Source organism: Platalea leucorodia, assembly GCF_965183815.1.
Source record: "Platalea leucorodia genome assembly, chromosome: 5".
Taxonomy (NCBI): Eukaryota; Metazoa; Chordata; class Aves; order Pelecaniformes; family Threskiornithidae; genus Platalea; species Platalea leucorodia.
The window spans coordinates 90,018,139-90,035,344 of NC_138827.1; the positions used below are offsets into that span (position 1 = coordinate 90,018,139).

The window sequence follows — 17,206 nt, forward strand, 5'->3', positions numbered from 1 at the left end:
AAACGGGTCATATCCATGCGGTGAAATGTATGTAGGGACACCAAGTTTGGGGAATTTGACTGGTTGCATAAAAAAGCTTCATTCAAAAGTATGTTCATGGAAGGAATGTGTAGAGTATGTGTTCTGCATATCATGCAAGCTCTTCACTTCCAAAATCAGTTTTGCCTTTGTGAGGCAGTAGGGGATAGGCTAAATAAATATTAATAATAATGCTATTGCATATTAGCAAACTAGATTTGGAATATGTAAAAGACTACATTTTGGAATGTTTTGTTTCACATTGACATATATGTGGATGTTTTCTTAATTAAAATGTAACCTGGAAACTCTGTTTCTGGGGATCAGCTCTATGGCACCTGTGGCCCTCTGTCCAGTGCTATAAATACTTCAGCGTTTTTTCATTTATGATTTCCTTTGGATTATCCTTTGAAAGTGCTCTGTGTGGACAAGGTTTCTTTTTAGTAATTATTCAGAAAGTTCTGCCACTTAACCCAGGATTTTTGCACGCTTCCTGTGTTTGAACTCTGGAAAGGTTGAAAGGAAATGGACTGGTGAGTAAATGGAGTGACTTGTACTTGTTGGACTATTGTTCTTTTTATATACTTTTAGAAATGGATGAATAATTAGCTCAAACCTGAGATAAACAACTGGTGGCAGGAAAATAATAAATCCGTCTGATTAGCTTAAACAAGAAAAGACCAGGGATTTTGTTTATTCTTCTGGCTTTGTGGGTTGGGTGGTTTTGTGCTGGGATAGAACTTCCTTGATCTAGACTTGGGTTTGAGAGAACCGTTGTTTACTCCTGGAGTGGGTAAATCAACTCGCAGCCCCCAAACACTGAGAAAATAGAACAGCAACCATATAGTACCACCATCAGTTACACAGGGGTTTTTTTTACAATTATATGATGTTTTATACTGTACAAATAGATATAGATGTACAAATAGATAGGTACAGATAGATAGATTTTTATATGTGACCTGGAATAATGAAAGAGTTCACTGAAATGCTGAAAAAAAAAAAAAAAGGAAAAAAGCAAGCTTTAAGGGCAGGGAGGTTGCCATGCTGCTTGTGCTGTTGGATTTGGTGACTGGCAGAGCTTTTCTGTGCTATGACTTGTTGCTCCAGGCAAATTTCTTTGGGCGCTTCATACCAAAATGTTACGTGTTTCAGTAAGTTATTTAGTGTCAGATTATGACGAAGAAGAAAGGAGCTAGATATTTTCTTTTCTTTTTAAATAGGTGGTATTAGTCAAGAAAATTATGCATAATACAACCAAGAAGAACTGGAGAATGGAATTGTAATCTGAAGTGAACAAGAGCAATATGTATTCTGTTCTTCGTAATGTATTTCTCAGACTGATGTCTGAGATCAAGACCTTGAAGATGCCTTGGTGCACAGCCTGGAAGAGCGGTGTGGGAGGTGATGTGCTTTGCAGTTAATTCTCTTCCCTCCCCACTCTGAGACAGAGAAGAAGAATGCATTCATGAACATGGTCTGCTTTTCTTTTGGGAATCCAGAAGATGGGGAAAAGAGGAGGACTGGATTGAAGCATACAAGAACTTTAGGAAATGTTTATATCACGAATGTTTTAAAAATCCAGAAGAAGAGAAAACGGCCTTTGTTTAGCACGGAGAAGTTTGCTTGTGTTAGCATTCACTGCACCTTTCTGAACTCTGGACAGCAGAAAAGGTGAAAAGCAGTCCTTTACCATCTTAAGTCAATGACTGAAAACTGTAGCTATTCATGTTTTAAGTATAAGAAGAGGTTTTATCTTGCTTGTGAGGTCTAGAAGAGTCCTTATACCTCTCTTTTCACTTCACCTCCATTGATCTGCAGGGCAGAATGAATTATGAATGCCTGAAGCACTGCTAGTTTTTAACTCGGGGTGCTGTGCACACGAAGAGTTTTCTGTTGCATCATTCCTTCAGTTTGCATGTTGGCAGAGAATCTTGTTTTCTCTGAGACACCTTCCCTTCCTGCTATTCCTAAAGACGCATTTTTAAGGAATGAAGACTTCCTTTGTCCTAGCATCTGGAGCCGTTATTCCATTCCAGTTACGCTGGCATGAAGCTAATTGCTGATTAGCAGGTATAACGAACAAATGCAACTGACGGCGTAATAGCAGACAGTTGGGGTTTTGTTTGCTTGTTTTTACAGCACTGATAAAAATCCCGTTGCACAATGAAAAGTTAATGAGCATGACACTTCTTCATTGCCTGATATTACTAGGTGCTAAAACCATGGCTTGAACATATTACTTTAGTTTGACTGTAATATTGGAACTTGCTGAAATTTTGTGAGACAAGAAACAAGACATGCCAGGCCAAGCTGGAGGTGAAAATTTGCTGAAAATTCCCAGGATTTCCCATCTGCTTATACAAACTCAGCATTCAGAGAAACAGTAGGTGCTTCACTGCTGATTTTACCAGATACTTGAGTTATTAGACTTACGAAGATGAACTTAGGAAAGATGACTACTCTCTTGAACAGCATGCTTTATGTAATTTGAATTGCACAAGGCCATTCATGGTTGCTTGATTTTTCTGTGGGATTTAGGAGAAGCAGAGCCCGCTTCATGCTGTATTTATAAAGTAAGCAAGCCCTCTTTAAGGTTGGAATGGGTCCATCCAACACCCACAACACCGTATTTTTCTTTGAACAAGGTGTCACTGTTTACATTTACTTTCAGGAAGGGATGGCCAAAAGTTTGACTGACTTCCGCAAGGAATATAATATATATAAAAATATATATAGTATTTATAATATATATAGTATATATAATGCTGCTTGAGGTTTGATTACCTCAGAGTCCCCTATCTGAGCTTCTAGAGATGTAATCACATTCTTCCTTGCATATTTTTCTTCAATATCTGAGTTTTTTTCATAGTGGTCTGGGCCAATAGCTGGGGATAAGAACTTTTCTCATTTGCTAATTGTCAGATTTTGCTACGAAATAACTTTTCAGACGCTGGAAAATGTGTAGACCCCTTCTCCTTTCACACCACTTCAAGGAAGACTGACACACAGGTGTATAAGATATACAAGAATATATAGAGGGAGAGAGAGGTGTAGAAAAGCGTGCAGCCTTCTATGAAGGAATGTATGTTTGTGTTATTGGATTGATTTTTAGCCATATCAAAGCTAGCAGAGAACTCGATGAGGATGGAAACTGGCTTCCTTGGCAGAAATCGTGATTACTTAACATTCGCTGTGGATTCTTTAATATACCGATAGTCTCTTTATCAAAAGACTAAGGAGCATGTGTTTAGGGGTATTACCTTTCAGCCTCCTGCCTTTCGTTCCCCATTCCCACTGCAAGTACTATGGTATGCTTGGTTTTTGCTTTCATGGTTCGTACGGAGAAAAGAAGCCCGTTAACCTTTGCAAACACTAAACACGTGCTATTTTGACTCAGCTTCTTGTTGGAATAAATAGCATTCTAGATATGTGTTATGGCTTGCAAAAATCCATGCTTTCTGAGTGGTGTTAGTGTAAAGGGGTGTGTCACAGGAGGGGATTTTCCCTGGTTGGAGGTGGCGGATGAGGAGGGTAGCAGCAGGGGGTCTGCGTCAAGGGCAGTCGCAGCCCTGTGCTGACAAGAGCCAGGCTGATCTCTCGACAGGCGCCCGAGGAACCCTGGAGCACCCGGCTGCGGGGGCGGTTCCCGTCACAGCTGGTCAGATATTCCAGGTACTGTTTATTTTGGTAAGGCCAAATGGTCTCGCGCTGTCTGCGCCAGCTTCTCTTTCTTACTTACTTAACAAAATTGTGGTGCATCCGTTTTATTGATCACGTTGTTTGCTAACGAACTTTACGGAGCGCTTTTGTCAATTGGTACACCCCCATTTGCTATCCTGACTTTATAGAGCTATCCAGAAGTTGTTCAGACCTCTTAGAGCAGTTATGGAGCCTGTGTGTTCCTGGATAACATTTCTTTCTTCCTCGGAGGCGAAGCCTCCTGAGACAGGTCGATGACAAGGGCATGCTCAGGAGGTTTCGGGTACGCTTAGCGGGGCTGCGTAGGCACGGTGCGGGTACCTGGCTCGGGTAGGGCATGCAAAGCCCCGCCCTGCGCGTCCAGCTCAGCTCGCACTAGGAACCTGCGAGTGACACTGCGGGGTGAGCCCCCTCACCTGTAATACTGAGCAGGGCTTAGGAACACTCCCTAGTTGTCAAGCACCGTGCAAAGCTTGAAAGCAAATGAGAACGTGCTCCATCTCGTGTACTGAAGCTGCTGCAGAAATGCCGTGAGAGGAGAGGGCAAGAGGGAAGGACGTTATCAGCTGGGCGTTCCTGTGCGCACCTCGGCGGGGCAGTCGTCGTGCCTGCGTTCAACACGAAACGTGACATTAAATAATTCCAGAGCCAGCTCCAATCTGTCGTCTTCCTGCCCTTTTCAGGACACCAGCTGCACCTCTGTGTTGCACAGGCAGCTTGAGATGAGCCCTGGTTGCGCAGGAGCTGCGTAGCATCGAGGTGGCACTCTGCGGCTCGCTTTGTGCTGCTGTCCTCCCCGGCCCCCAGGCACGGCTGTGCGCGGTGCTGCGCTGCGCGGCGCTCCGCGCTCAGCAGGCGGCAAGGAGAGGGGGGCTGTTCGCTAGCCTGTATTTGGGTTCAGACTGAAGGGCAACAGTCACTTGAAGGACAGGAGAGCACGAAGCACTCCCGAGTGGTGAGAGCGGGAGGTTCTCGGCTCTTAGCCCCTCAGGTAAAGGAAGGAACTGAAACCGTTGTCCCACGGCAGGGTCGCTGGTAACAGCTTTGGTGGGACTCAGGGTTCTCAATGCCAGATTTGGCTGCCACAGAACAGGTGTTTTATGGTGCCTGTTGGAACTTGGGCTGCACCACGCAAGGAGTTGTTTGCCATGAGGTGGGGAGGCTCCTCTGGAGCCGTTCAAGGGCACCCTGGTAGCGAGGAGCAGCAGCAGCAGCATGGCAGGGTCTTGTCCTGTCGCGCCATCGACTGCTGTGCTGCTGGGGGTGGATGATGGCACGCACGGCCTGGGATGATTATTTGTGCTTATCTGTAAATTGCATTTGGCAGTTTGTGTATAATCGGTTACTTTGGAAGGAGCGGCTGCCTTTAGGTTGTGATGCCCTTCCCCGTGATGGAAAGGGGTTTTGTCTCAGCCTGACCCTGCGGGACTGCTCAGCAGCAGTGCTAACAGCACCTGGCTACGGCTGTGCAAGTCTGCTTCCAGTAGATGGCAATAGCTAGTATTTCAGCTGAAATTCTGTGTTTAAAGAAAGAAAAAAATATTCTCTGGGGCCAGCTGCTTACAGGGGAAGCTCGCTCTCTCTAGCTGTTCTCCTGTGGAGCTTTTTATTCAGACGGCACCCGTGCTGCGCTGCACCAGCATGGCCTCTCAGCTTGTCAACGCTGGGCTCCCGCTGCGCCGCCGCCGCCGCGATGCCCGCCTAGGCCGGCGCCTGCTTACCCGCTCTTCTCCGCACCGGCTTCCAGCGGGAGCCGCACCTGGCACCAGCAGCGCGGCCTCAAGCAAAGTGCCGGGGCAGAGCAGGACGGGTGGGGACTGTGAGGTGCTCAGGGACAGAAATTAAAAAATATAACCCTGCTTTTTTACAGTAAGCTACCTGGCTGCCAGAGGGCAGGAAAATGTTGCTGCTGCCATCCCCCGTCCCGCCTGAAATGCAGTGTTCTCAGGCCTGGTGCCCCCCACCCAGGGGCTTCTGGCTCCTTCAGTTGAAAAGCCTGGGACAGAGAGGGGCAAGAGAATGGAAACTGAGATTTTCAGCTTAAAACAGCCGAACTGCCCTTTTCCAGGCTGCATCCCAAGCTCCCTCTCCCTGCCAGCCCCCAAACTTCACACTAGAAGTGATGGTGCCCTGAGGAGCAGTCGGGAAGGTTAACAGAATGAAAATATTTGCCACTGGACATAGGTTTTGGCCAGATGTTGGTGTCCGTGTATGTTGTGCAATGCCAGGGATGCTGGCAGTGCAGGACACACATGTAAGAAATTTGATGTGTCCCAAATGTTTCATTTTATTATGTGCAGGCAGATGGTTGATGTAGCCGGCTTTGTGTGGGGGAGAAGTGGCCAAACACCTTGAAATTCATGAAAATGCTTTCTGGATGGGAAAAAGATGCATTTAGGGAAATAGTTCAGCCAGGCAGTGTGTACAGCAATTAAAGCGAGAGGGCGCAGCACTGGAGGCTACTGGCTTCCCTCCCCTGGGGACCGCCCTTCTCCAGGTAGTTTCAGAAATTGCTTCATGTCCTAAACTGCTGTTTGGGTGATTATGTAGGAGCACATGCAAAGTATTCAATAGTTCTTCACCATCTTTCTTAAAGACTGATACTTTAAGTACTTACTTCATGGCTTTTTGTTAATGCGGCTGTGTTCTCACTACGCTTATAAAATCCCCCCTAACAAATACCAGACTGTCAGTCAGTCATTCGGTTCCTAGTTGCCCAGGTAGTGTCTCCTCAACTAAAAAAGTCCGTTGAAAGCTGCAGCTTTTTCTTTCTCAGCTATACTTCAGGCTTCTGTTAATTGGTGTTACGATGTGGAGTATTTACTCTTACCTATAAAGATTGAAAATGTCGTGCTGGCCAGCCCTGCTGCCTCCTTCCAGGACAGGTGCCGAGGCACCTGGGGAATTCTTTGGCAAAGGTGATGTAGTTTTTAAAATGCACACAATTCTTTTTTAAATGGGACATTAAAAAAAATTATTTTTTAAGCTGTTCAGTTACACCAATATATTTAACCACAGTGCCACAATGAGGCTTTGTCAGCTATGCTGAGACAGAGGTTTCAAGGCACGAGGGTGCACAAGAGGGACCCAGGGGATGTTTGCCATGCAAGCAAGCCCCCGAGGCTCTGTAACTGGGGACTGCGCAGTGCCAGCGCGGTCCCAGCGGCCGGCCGGCCATCCCTCCCTCCCTCCCTTCATCCACCCACCCATCGCTAGTCAGGAATGGGATGTTTCTGTCTGCAGATTCAGTACCTCCCACACAACTTACGTCTGATCTCCTCCCTAGCCAGATGCAGCTGAAATAAAACAGAGACACTCTACCAGTGAAACAGTGTTTAATATAGTTAAATTACTTAAATAGATTTCAATTTCCATGGGAAATCATAACTGTATCCATTTTCGCAAGATCCAGAGTAAAGAGTGTGTGAATACCCCTTGAAATGATCATGACACACTGTCAACAATCACAGCTAGAGATACTGGGGACTTGAAATTTCATTGACAACACAACTTCATAAGATGAATCAAAAGTTAAGACGACCGCAGACTTTCGTAAAGCAGAAAGCAAACCTAAAAACCGAGTGTATGGCATGAAGGTAATGAAACTCAGGGCGGGGGGGAAGGGATGGAAGGGGGGGGAAGAAAGGCATAACAGCGTGATGCAACTGAAATATTTCGCAAACCAGGAATGATGTAAAGGAGCAAAAGTATAGTACAAGGGCAGACTTGGCAGTTTTACAGAAGTCAATATACTATACTTTTCAGAGATGTTTCCTAGTGGAAGGGAGAAGGAAAGGGGCGACGCCATTTAAGCTCACGTTTAAATGGCTTAATGCTCGGGTTATGCTTAGCAATATGGCAAATTAATTAAGACAGGCCCATGGATTTTCACTTATTCTCGTCGTCGAGTAGGAAAAAATAAATCACCACCACCATAGTGCAATCATTAAGCTGTTAGTACTACAAGAATTCTGCCCTGAGAAGAGTGGAAAAGAACTTTATTAAATGTCAAAAGATTGGAGTCATTTTTAGTGCTAGCCAAATTCAATATCAAAACTCTCCCCTCATAGAATATAAAAAATATAGCTTTTTTTAAAATTCTTTTCTTTTTTTTAATAAAATATCGAGGGATTTTTTCTTTAATAGTTAAAAAAGGTACATAAATGATAACAGTGAACTATTCATAAACCCCCCACTAGCGATAAAGATGTCCAACACAATATCAATGGCACTGTATTTGAAGGTCGACCGCCTCATACACACACTTGCCATCATCATAACCTTTTTTGAAGATCACCTAATTCCTGAAACTTGAAAATCTGTGACTCAGTTTAAATAAGTGCCTACTACAGGAAAGTCAACTCGATGCCGCAGTACGTAGGTCCTTGTAATGTCAAATGGCAGTTACAATATCAGACAACTCTCATATCAGCAGGATTCTATGAAGACCATCTATGAAAAATGATTTTTTTAAAAGAAAAGTTCAAATGAGCTTATTTTTTTTTCTCTTCTGATAAGAGCTCCTGTTAGAGTTAGTTAGAAGATTTGCCTAGAGCTCTTTTTGACAGGTTTGACTGATACCGTCTCAGGAGCTAAAACTCAAAGGTCCTGTTTCCATTCGTTAAGCCGCCACCCTCCGCTGGAATGCTGCACGGAACAACTGTGTGACTACCGCGTTTTGTTTTTTCCGCTTCTTTGGGGTTGTAGATTTTTCTGGATTTTCATTTTAAAATTCACCTGATTCAGCCTGGAAACTCACCTGTTTGTTGTTGGTTGATTGTATAGTGATAATCTGAAAACTGCCAAGTCTGTGTTCAGAGTATTATGCACAAAAAAATTACACAAAAGTCTACAGGTTATATACACCTCCCACCACACCTTGGTGTGGACAGCCTGCCTTCTAATTTATATATAATTTACAAAATATAGAATTTGGTATATCTGTTAGATCTCCATGTTTTCAATATTACAAAATAAAAAATACAAAAAAAACCACAACAAATTTCAGGGGAGTTCCCCCCACAAAGTGTCTCTTGTTTACATCTAGTCTTTCCCATGTAAACCGATATATACCAAAGAAGAGCACAGAAGACTTTTTAATAAATATGGTTGTAGAGCCATCTTTCTTGATCTCGGCCTTCCCCTTCATCAGCTGTGCCAGCCCCACTCAGAAGAGCAGTCATTTCGCCATGGAGAAGAAGGAAAAAGAGGGGGCCAGGGCTATAACGTCTTTTCACGCTAAAACATTACCGATGCCCTTCTAAAAGGCCTTTTTGTGTGCTGCAACAGCGGGTGTCAATTTTGAAAGCCCATTCAAAACAGCTAATAAAAGCACAGTGGTACACTTCAAACAGCTGGCAGTATGGGATGGAAACATTATGGGAGTGCAAATCCATTCCAAAATAATGCTTTGTAGTGAATCATACATTCCTTCAACCAAGTAAATGTTGTGTTGCGTCAATAAATACTTAAATAGCTTCTTATAGCATCCTGTGGTAGCAGCCTTTTTTAAAAATCCCAAATTCATGTCTTAGCAATCAGTGAACTCTGTAGTACACATCTTTGGTCGACTTAGCACTCAGCCAGGAACCCCTCCAAGGTGGTTTCCTTCGCTTGCCTCTCCCGATGGGTGGCCGAAGAGCTGGCTGATACCAGCTCGAGAGTCACGGTGTGAAATTTCAACTGCGCTGCGTTTTCAGCTTCACTGCCAAAAAGTGATTCGTCGCCGATTCACAATCTTGTGTAATGCAAATTCCATCTTCCAGCGACGCTGCCATCGGTGCTAACTAATTGGAGGCCCTTCATTTAGAAAGTAGGTGGTCATTTCTCCTTTGCCTTTGACCTTAATGACCCCTCGATATTCCAGCTGATAGTTGTTGGCTGCTAAAACCTGGTACATGTCTGTGGTTACCTGCAGAATAAACATGAGTGAGCAGGTGCTTGTCGTGCCTCCCACACAGTCTTTTCATTTGCTTTTGGAGTAATCCATGGACAAAAAATTAAAGTAGTATCAACTATTTTTTTTTCTAAAAGTCAGACGACTTTTGCATATCGCTCACTAACTAAAAGGTTGGCACAAGTTGCAGAACAAACACAGAAAGTGAGACACTACACAAGTCACACACTGTACACAACTGGGGGAACCCACATTTCTCAAGGCAGTCACAGGATAAAAAGAAACAAATGAGTCACATTTTTCAAAACACACCTGGCAGTTCGGTCTACTCAGATGCATTCATTGTATCACTGGAGTGGTAGCAGGAAAACAGGTTAAACATACTTAAAAAGCCCTCAAAAATGACTTAAAAATTACACAGTGGATGTTCAATTTAGAAGGAGTCGTACAGGGTTTGTTTTTATGAAGGAGATGGTAGCAGAATGACCAAACGAATGGAATAATCTAGCCAGCATCCAAATTCTCTCTGCAGATGCCATTTAAAAATAATCACTTGTGCTGCAGAAGAACAGAAGTTTAAAGGCCAGATTTCCTGAGATATTTATTTATTACAATGTATTTTCTCACCCTTTTTCAGGTGGCTTTAAATATTCCCATTTCTGGCTTCCTATTGCTGTAATGTTGCTGTGCTGATTTGCTTAACTGGAACGAAAACTGTTCACAGACCATCTCGTAGGAAAGTTTAAAGGGTGTTGGATAAATATTGATCCAGTTAACTGACAGCTTAATTGGAAAGAAACGGCACGGCTTCCCCTCTTGGGTTTTCCATCAGTTCCGCTAACCATTTTTATATCCCTTCAGTGCTTTCCCAAGGAATGACACTCTGTTACTGTGGACATTGGCTCGGCAAAAGCAGGACAGTGGAATTGAATCACTGGAAAGGTCACTGTCTGAAGGCCAAGGAGATGTTTGATTACAGGACAGTTTCCATTAACTAACTCCTTAAACTGTCCTCTTTCTCTAGTTACAGATCCCCCTCCCGCTGATGCCTGGATCCTTGCTAGCCTCACAACACACACGGCGTTGTGAACAGAGAAGTGAATTACAGAAATGCGCAGCTGAAACAAGCCCTTGGAAAATAAAACAACCTACAGCTGCGCGTAGCCAACCAGCAAAGCCGGCAGCACGAGCGAGTCAGCATCGCAGCAGGACTGTGCTCAGAGGGCCAGCGAGGCACTCGGGGAAGGAAACTCGGCTGAACACTTCCACCCAGAACTAAGCTGCAAGTTTTTGACCAAAGGTTGCAAAGTTGGTCAAGATTAAACAGCAAAATTTGATGGTGCCACTAGCATTCCCCAGTTGGCTTTTCTTTCAGTACTGTTTAAGTAAATGTATGGCATAAAGGAATAAATGAAACCAAAATTCCAATGCTAATTAAGTTTCAAAACCCGTAAGTGACCAGGGCTGACAATGTAAGTAAGTTTTCCAGTGATATTCCTTACCTGAATCCTGTCAGGCACACCTGTACTGTCCATTCGGCTGGCTACATTCACCGTGTTGCCCCATATGTCATACTGGGGTTTGCGTGCTCCTATCACCCCAGCTACGACAGGACCAATATTGAGGCCTGGAAGGAGAGGAGAAATCCCACAGTGCTCAGATCCATCACGCGTGAACCACGCGAAGCTTGAGGCAAGTTATTTTTCAGATAATAAAAAACATCCTGAGGTTCATTGGTTCTAGCTGTGCTTTGCCCTGACATGTAAAACTATGGCCAAAGTGTGGGGGAAAAGAAACTTTTGAAGAAAAGTTGGCTTCTTTGATCCATTATGCCTGTCTGACTGGCAGGACGGGCTGGATCTGCTCAATCCAAAGCTACTTTCCAGTACCAGATAACAGGATAAGGTTTATTTGCCATCCGGCTGCCAAGCAAACTGCTCACTTGGAAGTCAGCACACAGCTGCTGCAATGCTGAGCGCCTGCGAGGCAGCAGCCCGGCAGCCTTCCAGAACAAATACAACACTTGACATCCTCACACTTCTTCTTCTCCTTTTCTGTCTCTTTTTATTCCCTGACTTGACAGACAATTTAATGTCCAAGACAGGCAGAGCTGGGCGCCACAGGGGGTGTGCGCAGGGAGCCCATCACAAGCTGTATGAGCCCAAGCTCAAACGCCATGTGAGACCACGCTGTGGTAAGAGCTTCTCTGCACCAAAACTGCTCTGATGTTTCAGAGAGGCCAACGTGCTCACCAGGCATGAGACAATTAACATCAGTGTACAGCTGAAGTAACATCTATGGTTTTTACTCTCCATAAAATCCCCAGCTCAGAATGACCACTACCTATACGTAACCCTGTAAACACAGTGACATTACCTATCTTCATCTGGAAGTTGTTGAATGAATGTTCATTAATGTATTTCATTTGGTCCATTAACCTCATGGCAAAATCAGCCAGAGCTTTGATATGCGTCTTCCCTTCCTTGTCGTAAGTGGAATCGTTGAGGCCGGATGCAGCCATATATGTACTGCCGATGGTCTTGATCTTCTCCAGCTGCCGAAATTGGTCTTCACTTATTATCTGTTTCACAAGAGCAAAAGAATGAATAAACCTTGACAAACACATACATGCTGGTAATGATGTCCTTGCCACGTATCCTGCCTTGGTACAAGCACTACAAAGTACTGGACAGAGCCTCTGCTACTCCAAGTATAGGAAACATAGAATCACAGAATGTCCTGAGTTGGAAGGGACCCACGAGGATCATTGAGTCCAACTCCCATCCCTGCATAGGACAACCCCAAAATTCACACCGTATGTCTGAGGGCGTTGTCCAAATGCTTCTTAAATTATTGTCAGGCTTGGCGCCGTGACTGCCTCCTGGGGAAGCCTGTTCCAGTGCTCCACCACCCTCTGGGTGAAGAAACTTTTCCTAATGTCCACCCTAAGGAAGGGAAGGGGAAGAAAGGGGATTAGATATTCAGAGGAGCAACAAGGGATTAGAAGAGATTTTAATGTGGGGGAAAAAAAAAAAAGAATTAAGGACTTGTAGAGCGAGGAGAAACAAACCATGGCACAAGGATTCAACATGCCACATTCCTTCAGAAGCTCAGCAAAGCCCAACTAAACTCATTGATTCGGTTCACTGTCCGCCCAGATTTTCTGCAACTTACTTCATCAAAATCAGCAATGATCTCGTTGAGCAGTCTCAGACACTCTACCCCTTCGTTGTTGGCCTCCAGTTCCACGTAAAACTCTGAGAAGTTGCTTATGGAGGCGAACATGACAGCCACGCACTCGCAGGACTGGTAGTACAGTTCATCATTTCGCCTCTCCTGAGCCAAGAAATGGGCTGCCACGTCCTTCGGCAAAATGTTGTGGAGGAGGCGTCTGTTATAGGCCTGCAGCTCCTCCATTTCTTCTTTCTCTTCAGTGGCCTAGTTTAGGAGGGAGAGACAGTCATGTGCTTACTCTTTTGGTAACTGCTCTGCGGAGGGGAAAAAAAACCTGAAAATGAACTTGCGGGGAGGACAGAAGCAGAAGAAAGGGGGGAACTGCAAAGGAGGGCAGAACCAGAGAGATGCAGAAACTTGTGTTTTACTGTGGAAGACGGTCCATCTCTTTGTGTGCACACATGCATGTAAAAGCAGGCACAGAATAACACCAAAATCCAATGTTGTTATATTTCTGGGCCCTGAATTGGGTAACCTGTACAAGGTCTGTTCCTTTTGGGGAATTCTACCGCCATCCTACCATCCACAAAAACACACATTTGGCTTTCCCGGTCAAGCACAACAGATTTCAGGAGGACAAAGACAGCTCATCATTGCTAAACTCTGACTGCATGAGTGGCATTGAATTATAATCCTCTCCCTGCACCCCCAAATGCTCACGTAGCTAAATAAAAGGACCCTCCTTTTCCACAAGGTTTGCTGCGGTGCAATGATGGTCGTGAAGTACAGTTACCATGGAGCCCATGAAACAGGCCGGTCCGACACTCTGGAGAGGACTTTTCACCAGTCTCTAAAGCCCCTGTCTCCTGTGGTAGTGGGGGCATGTCCAGGCAAAGGGCAACACGAGGAGGATGGGTTGTCTTGTTTCTGTGCTGATGGGTGTGGGTTTGGGTTTAATGTTCAGATGGAACCAGGGCTTCAGGAAGGACGTACCTAGGAGGTACCTCGGACACCTAGGATGTACCTAGGCCTAGGTGACTAAAATAACACAAGCATTTAGAGTTCACTAGATTAATCAGACTTCAGCACCACATTTGATTTCTCTTTGCAGACTTGCACAGTACCAGCACTACCTCAATTCATTGCTTCTGGTTTGCAGGTAAAGATACAGAGGTGTGTGTACTGATCACCTCTCTCTCCCCCATTACCTGATGGCAGCAGTATTTTCCCCCCTTATTTTACTTTTTGCCATTTTTAATATTTCTGAGCAGAAGAAAAAACAGGGTCAGGCAAGGACTGGGGAAGGCGCAGCTGAGACAGGGGTCGCACAGAACGGTTCAGCTTACGGGAGCCCCGAAGAGCTGTCCTGTGTACAGCACCCTCCGCTTCAGCAGAGGCACCAGGCAACACGTACAGCCTTTTGAAAAGGGTCTTCGTCAAATCTTTTTTTCCAGTGACTTTTGTCATTGCTGGAGAGCTGAAGCCAAAAAAAGAAAAGACTTTCCTGGCACATTTGGGCCTTGGTGTGGATAAACACAGGTCAGCCATACTCTCCAGCCCTCACTTTGTGAGGGGAGAAGGGATAACCTCCCCGCATCCCTCATGTACATGTTGGTACAGGCACAAGCAATACTTGCAAAGCACTCACGACTTTTTGCTCGTGGATGCTGGTTTCTGAAACAGGGCATTTGAAACTGGAAATGAAGCTAAACAAGGAAGGACCCTTTAGAAGGTGATATGTCTGGACAGAACAAGGAAAACACTTGGCTCTGCCTGGGGAAACAAATGCTTTGGCCAGCTGAGCCCAGACCTGGAACAGGCATGTCGGCTCATCCCTTCCATTGTTTTACCATTTTTAAATGAGGATAACAATGTTTATCTGCTTCCCAAGGAGCTTTAATTCATTGGTGCTTCCTCAGTGCCTCCTACTCAAACCTCTGAGACCTATTATTAGAATGATGTCCTGCCATCCAGAAGGTAAATAATATATATAAAACCTGCAGTCCTGCGGTCCCCCAGCTATGAGTCCTGGGGGACTGCTGAGACCTGGCCTGCTTGCTCGAGCATCACATACGATGCCTCAGCATCACTCGTGGGCACAAGCAGTGAAAATGTTAACACTGAACCCAGGGACAGGAGCACAGTGTGGCTTTATCTGCACTGTGTTGGCTATCCAGTACTGCTGCCTAGGGGCTAATGAAGGCTGGATATCAAGCCAGTTCCCCCTGCTTAACAAAAAAGTGAATGAAAATGCAAATGTGAATCTTTCACACCCCTGAACACAGCAAACTAAAGCTCACTGAACTCTGGGAAACAATTCAGCAGTGAGTATGAGCTTTTAATATTTACAAATTGTGTTATATTACAGGTTCCTGCAATGGTGACAGGCTCAGTTGCCCAAATTCATTAACCTCGATCTTCAGATCTATAACCTTTTACTGTGGGCACCATCCAAAGTGCATTTACAAGAAAACAAGGGGTTAAAGTAAAGAATCAGGATGAGAAGCACTGAGTATGCAAAGTACCAAAGAAGAGCAGAGGATTACTAGTATGCCCAGTTATATGCCAGATCCAGATTCAATTCAAAAGCACTTTATAACACTCCTCAACTCGATAGTGAATAGCTCAGTAGTTTTATATTAACACCAATGACTATGTGTATTCCTCCAACACAGCAAACACCCGCTAACCTGGAGTTTCCAGAGGAAATCAAGCCTTGCAGTGGATTCCACCTGCTGGGCATGCAAGTACAGCGCCAGGACAAAGACAGTGATGATGACCGGGGTCACAATCTTCAGCGCGACTCGTGTCATCGCTGGAGAGCTGCAGCCAACGAAAGAGCAGAGTTTCCCAGTTAGTCTCAGCATGGAGGAACATAGCTTAGCCATGCTCCACAGTTCCCACTTTAAAGCTAACCAACCTCTGAAGAAAAGGTTTTTTTCTTTCCCCCCAAAGCACACGTTGGTAAAGAGACAAACAATACCTGCAAAAAGCTGAGGACTTTGGCTCATAGGTGCTGGTTTCTAAAACAGGACTTTGAAACTGGAAATTTAATCCGACTTCTTAAAAAGGGTTAACATCAATATAAAAGCCCTTTTTTGGAGAATGGCCATACATGCTCAGCCACCATCATGCTTGGCAGAACTGAAATGCTGTCAGCTCTTCACACTGTATGCCCTGTGTCTCCTGCACTGGCTTCCCCAGCTTCCTAAGTCTGGAACTTACTTCTACACTTACTGCGTCTCTAAATAGCCACTTCTTAACGGCCCTTGTTTTGTAAGTATTCTATAAGCTGAAAAGAGCACTGAGACACATTCCCATCCCTTCTGACAAGCAAGCAATTAAAAACTGTTAAATGTGAATTACAGAGTTATACAGTATGAAAATATTATTTTGATAAAACCTTTGACTTGTAATTACAAGTAAGCTCTATGAGATGCTCTATAAAGCAAGTTGACATAAGTCCCGCAGGGAAGAGGATGCTCTGAGAGTAGCTATACATGCAAAAGGGCAATACTTAGCCCACTTAGGGCGTTTGCACTGTGTTGCACCAGCTCACAGCAACACATAGTCAAATACCAGACACTGCTGGTGAGTCAACGTGCTGATATTGCAGCTTGCGAGCAGAAAACGCCTACCAACAAAAACCCATAAAAATATTGCATGCCCAAGTGACTCACCATGGTAACGTTGCATTTGCAGACACGCTGAAAAAAACCACAAACACAAGGTTAGTAGAGTGTTTGGCTCCCTCCAGCACTCGTCCTTCTGTACATCATTCAACAGCACCTCTGCAATGTGGCACCTCTAACACTGTGTGGGGCTATAGCCCTTTTAAAGCAGAAAACTACAAAGAGATGGGGGAGAAAAAAGGTCGTCTTGAGCTCCACTCAAAAATCCAGAGTGATGGTGCAACATGGTTAATGTGGTTAAAATATCTGCGAAGCATTAAGAGGCATAGAATCATGTGGGATTTTAATGTCAGTGTGGGATGCTTACCAAATGCTTGGGCATCCGTCACTACTTCATTAGGTCAGGCTGGAAAATTTGATCTAAAGAAGGAAGCTTTGGGCTAGTATCTTGTGAGGGATAGCACCTCTCTTCCCCATTTATTGGCAAATGGGGATGCGTTTAATTCCTTTAACTCTAGCACTACTCCCTTCTTCTGCAAGTTGCTCATCTCCAGTGTTGTGCCTAGCTATGGGTACCGCATATGAGTGCACTAAGAGAAACCCTTATGAGGATTGCTATTACTATTCACAATACTGCAAAGTACTCGTATGAAGCAGAGCTGCTGGAGAAGATGGAGGGTGCGCTTTTCTTACAGCAAAAGGATGGAAAGGAGCTTTCTGGCAGGTAGTAGCTGTCTGAGTTTCTGACTGATTGATTGCTTAATGCTGCTGGGCTTCTTCTCAA

General features: G+C 44.7%; 1 protein-coding gene across 2 annotated transcripts in view; it reads right to left on the minus strand.

The window, feature by feature from the left end:
* Nucleotides 1–7,047: 7,047 nt before the first annotated feature.
* ADCY5 (adenylate cyclase 5) overlaps nt 7,048–17,206 on the minus strand; it is a gene marked incomplete at its 5' end in the record, with an annotated part of 220,279 nt that continues 210,120 nt past the window's right edge. Inside the window, 6 exons of one of the 2 annotated variants that reach the window (XM_082314449.1) lie at nt 7,048–9,631; nt 11,119–11,243; nt 11,993–12,197; nt 12,791–13,054; nt 15,481–15,613; nt 16,471–16,497. In XM_082314449.1, the coding sequence (XP_082170575.1) occupies nt 9,503–9,631; nt 11,119–11,243; nt 11,993–12,197; nt 12,791–13,054; nt 15,481–15,613; nt 16,471–16,497 (883 nt within the window). In that variant the 3' untranslated portion in view covers nt 7,048–9,502. The remainder of the gene's footprint in view (nt 9,632–11,118; nt 11,244–11,992; nt 12,198–12,790; nt 13,055–15,480; nt 15,614–16,470; nt 16,498–17,206) is intronic. The other variant, XM_082314450.1, reaches the window with a different exon arrangement.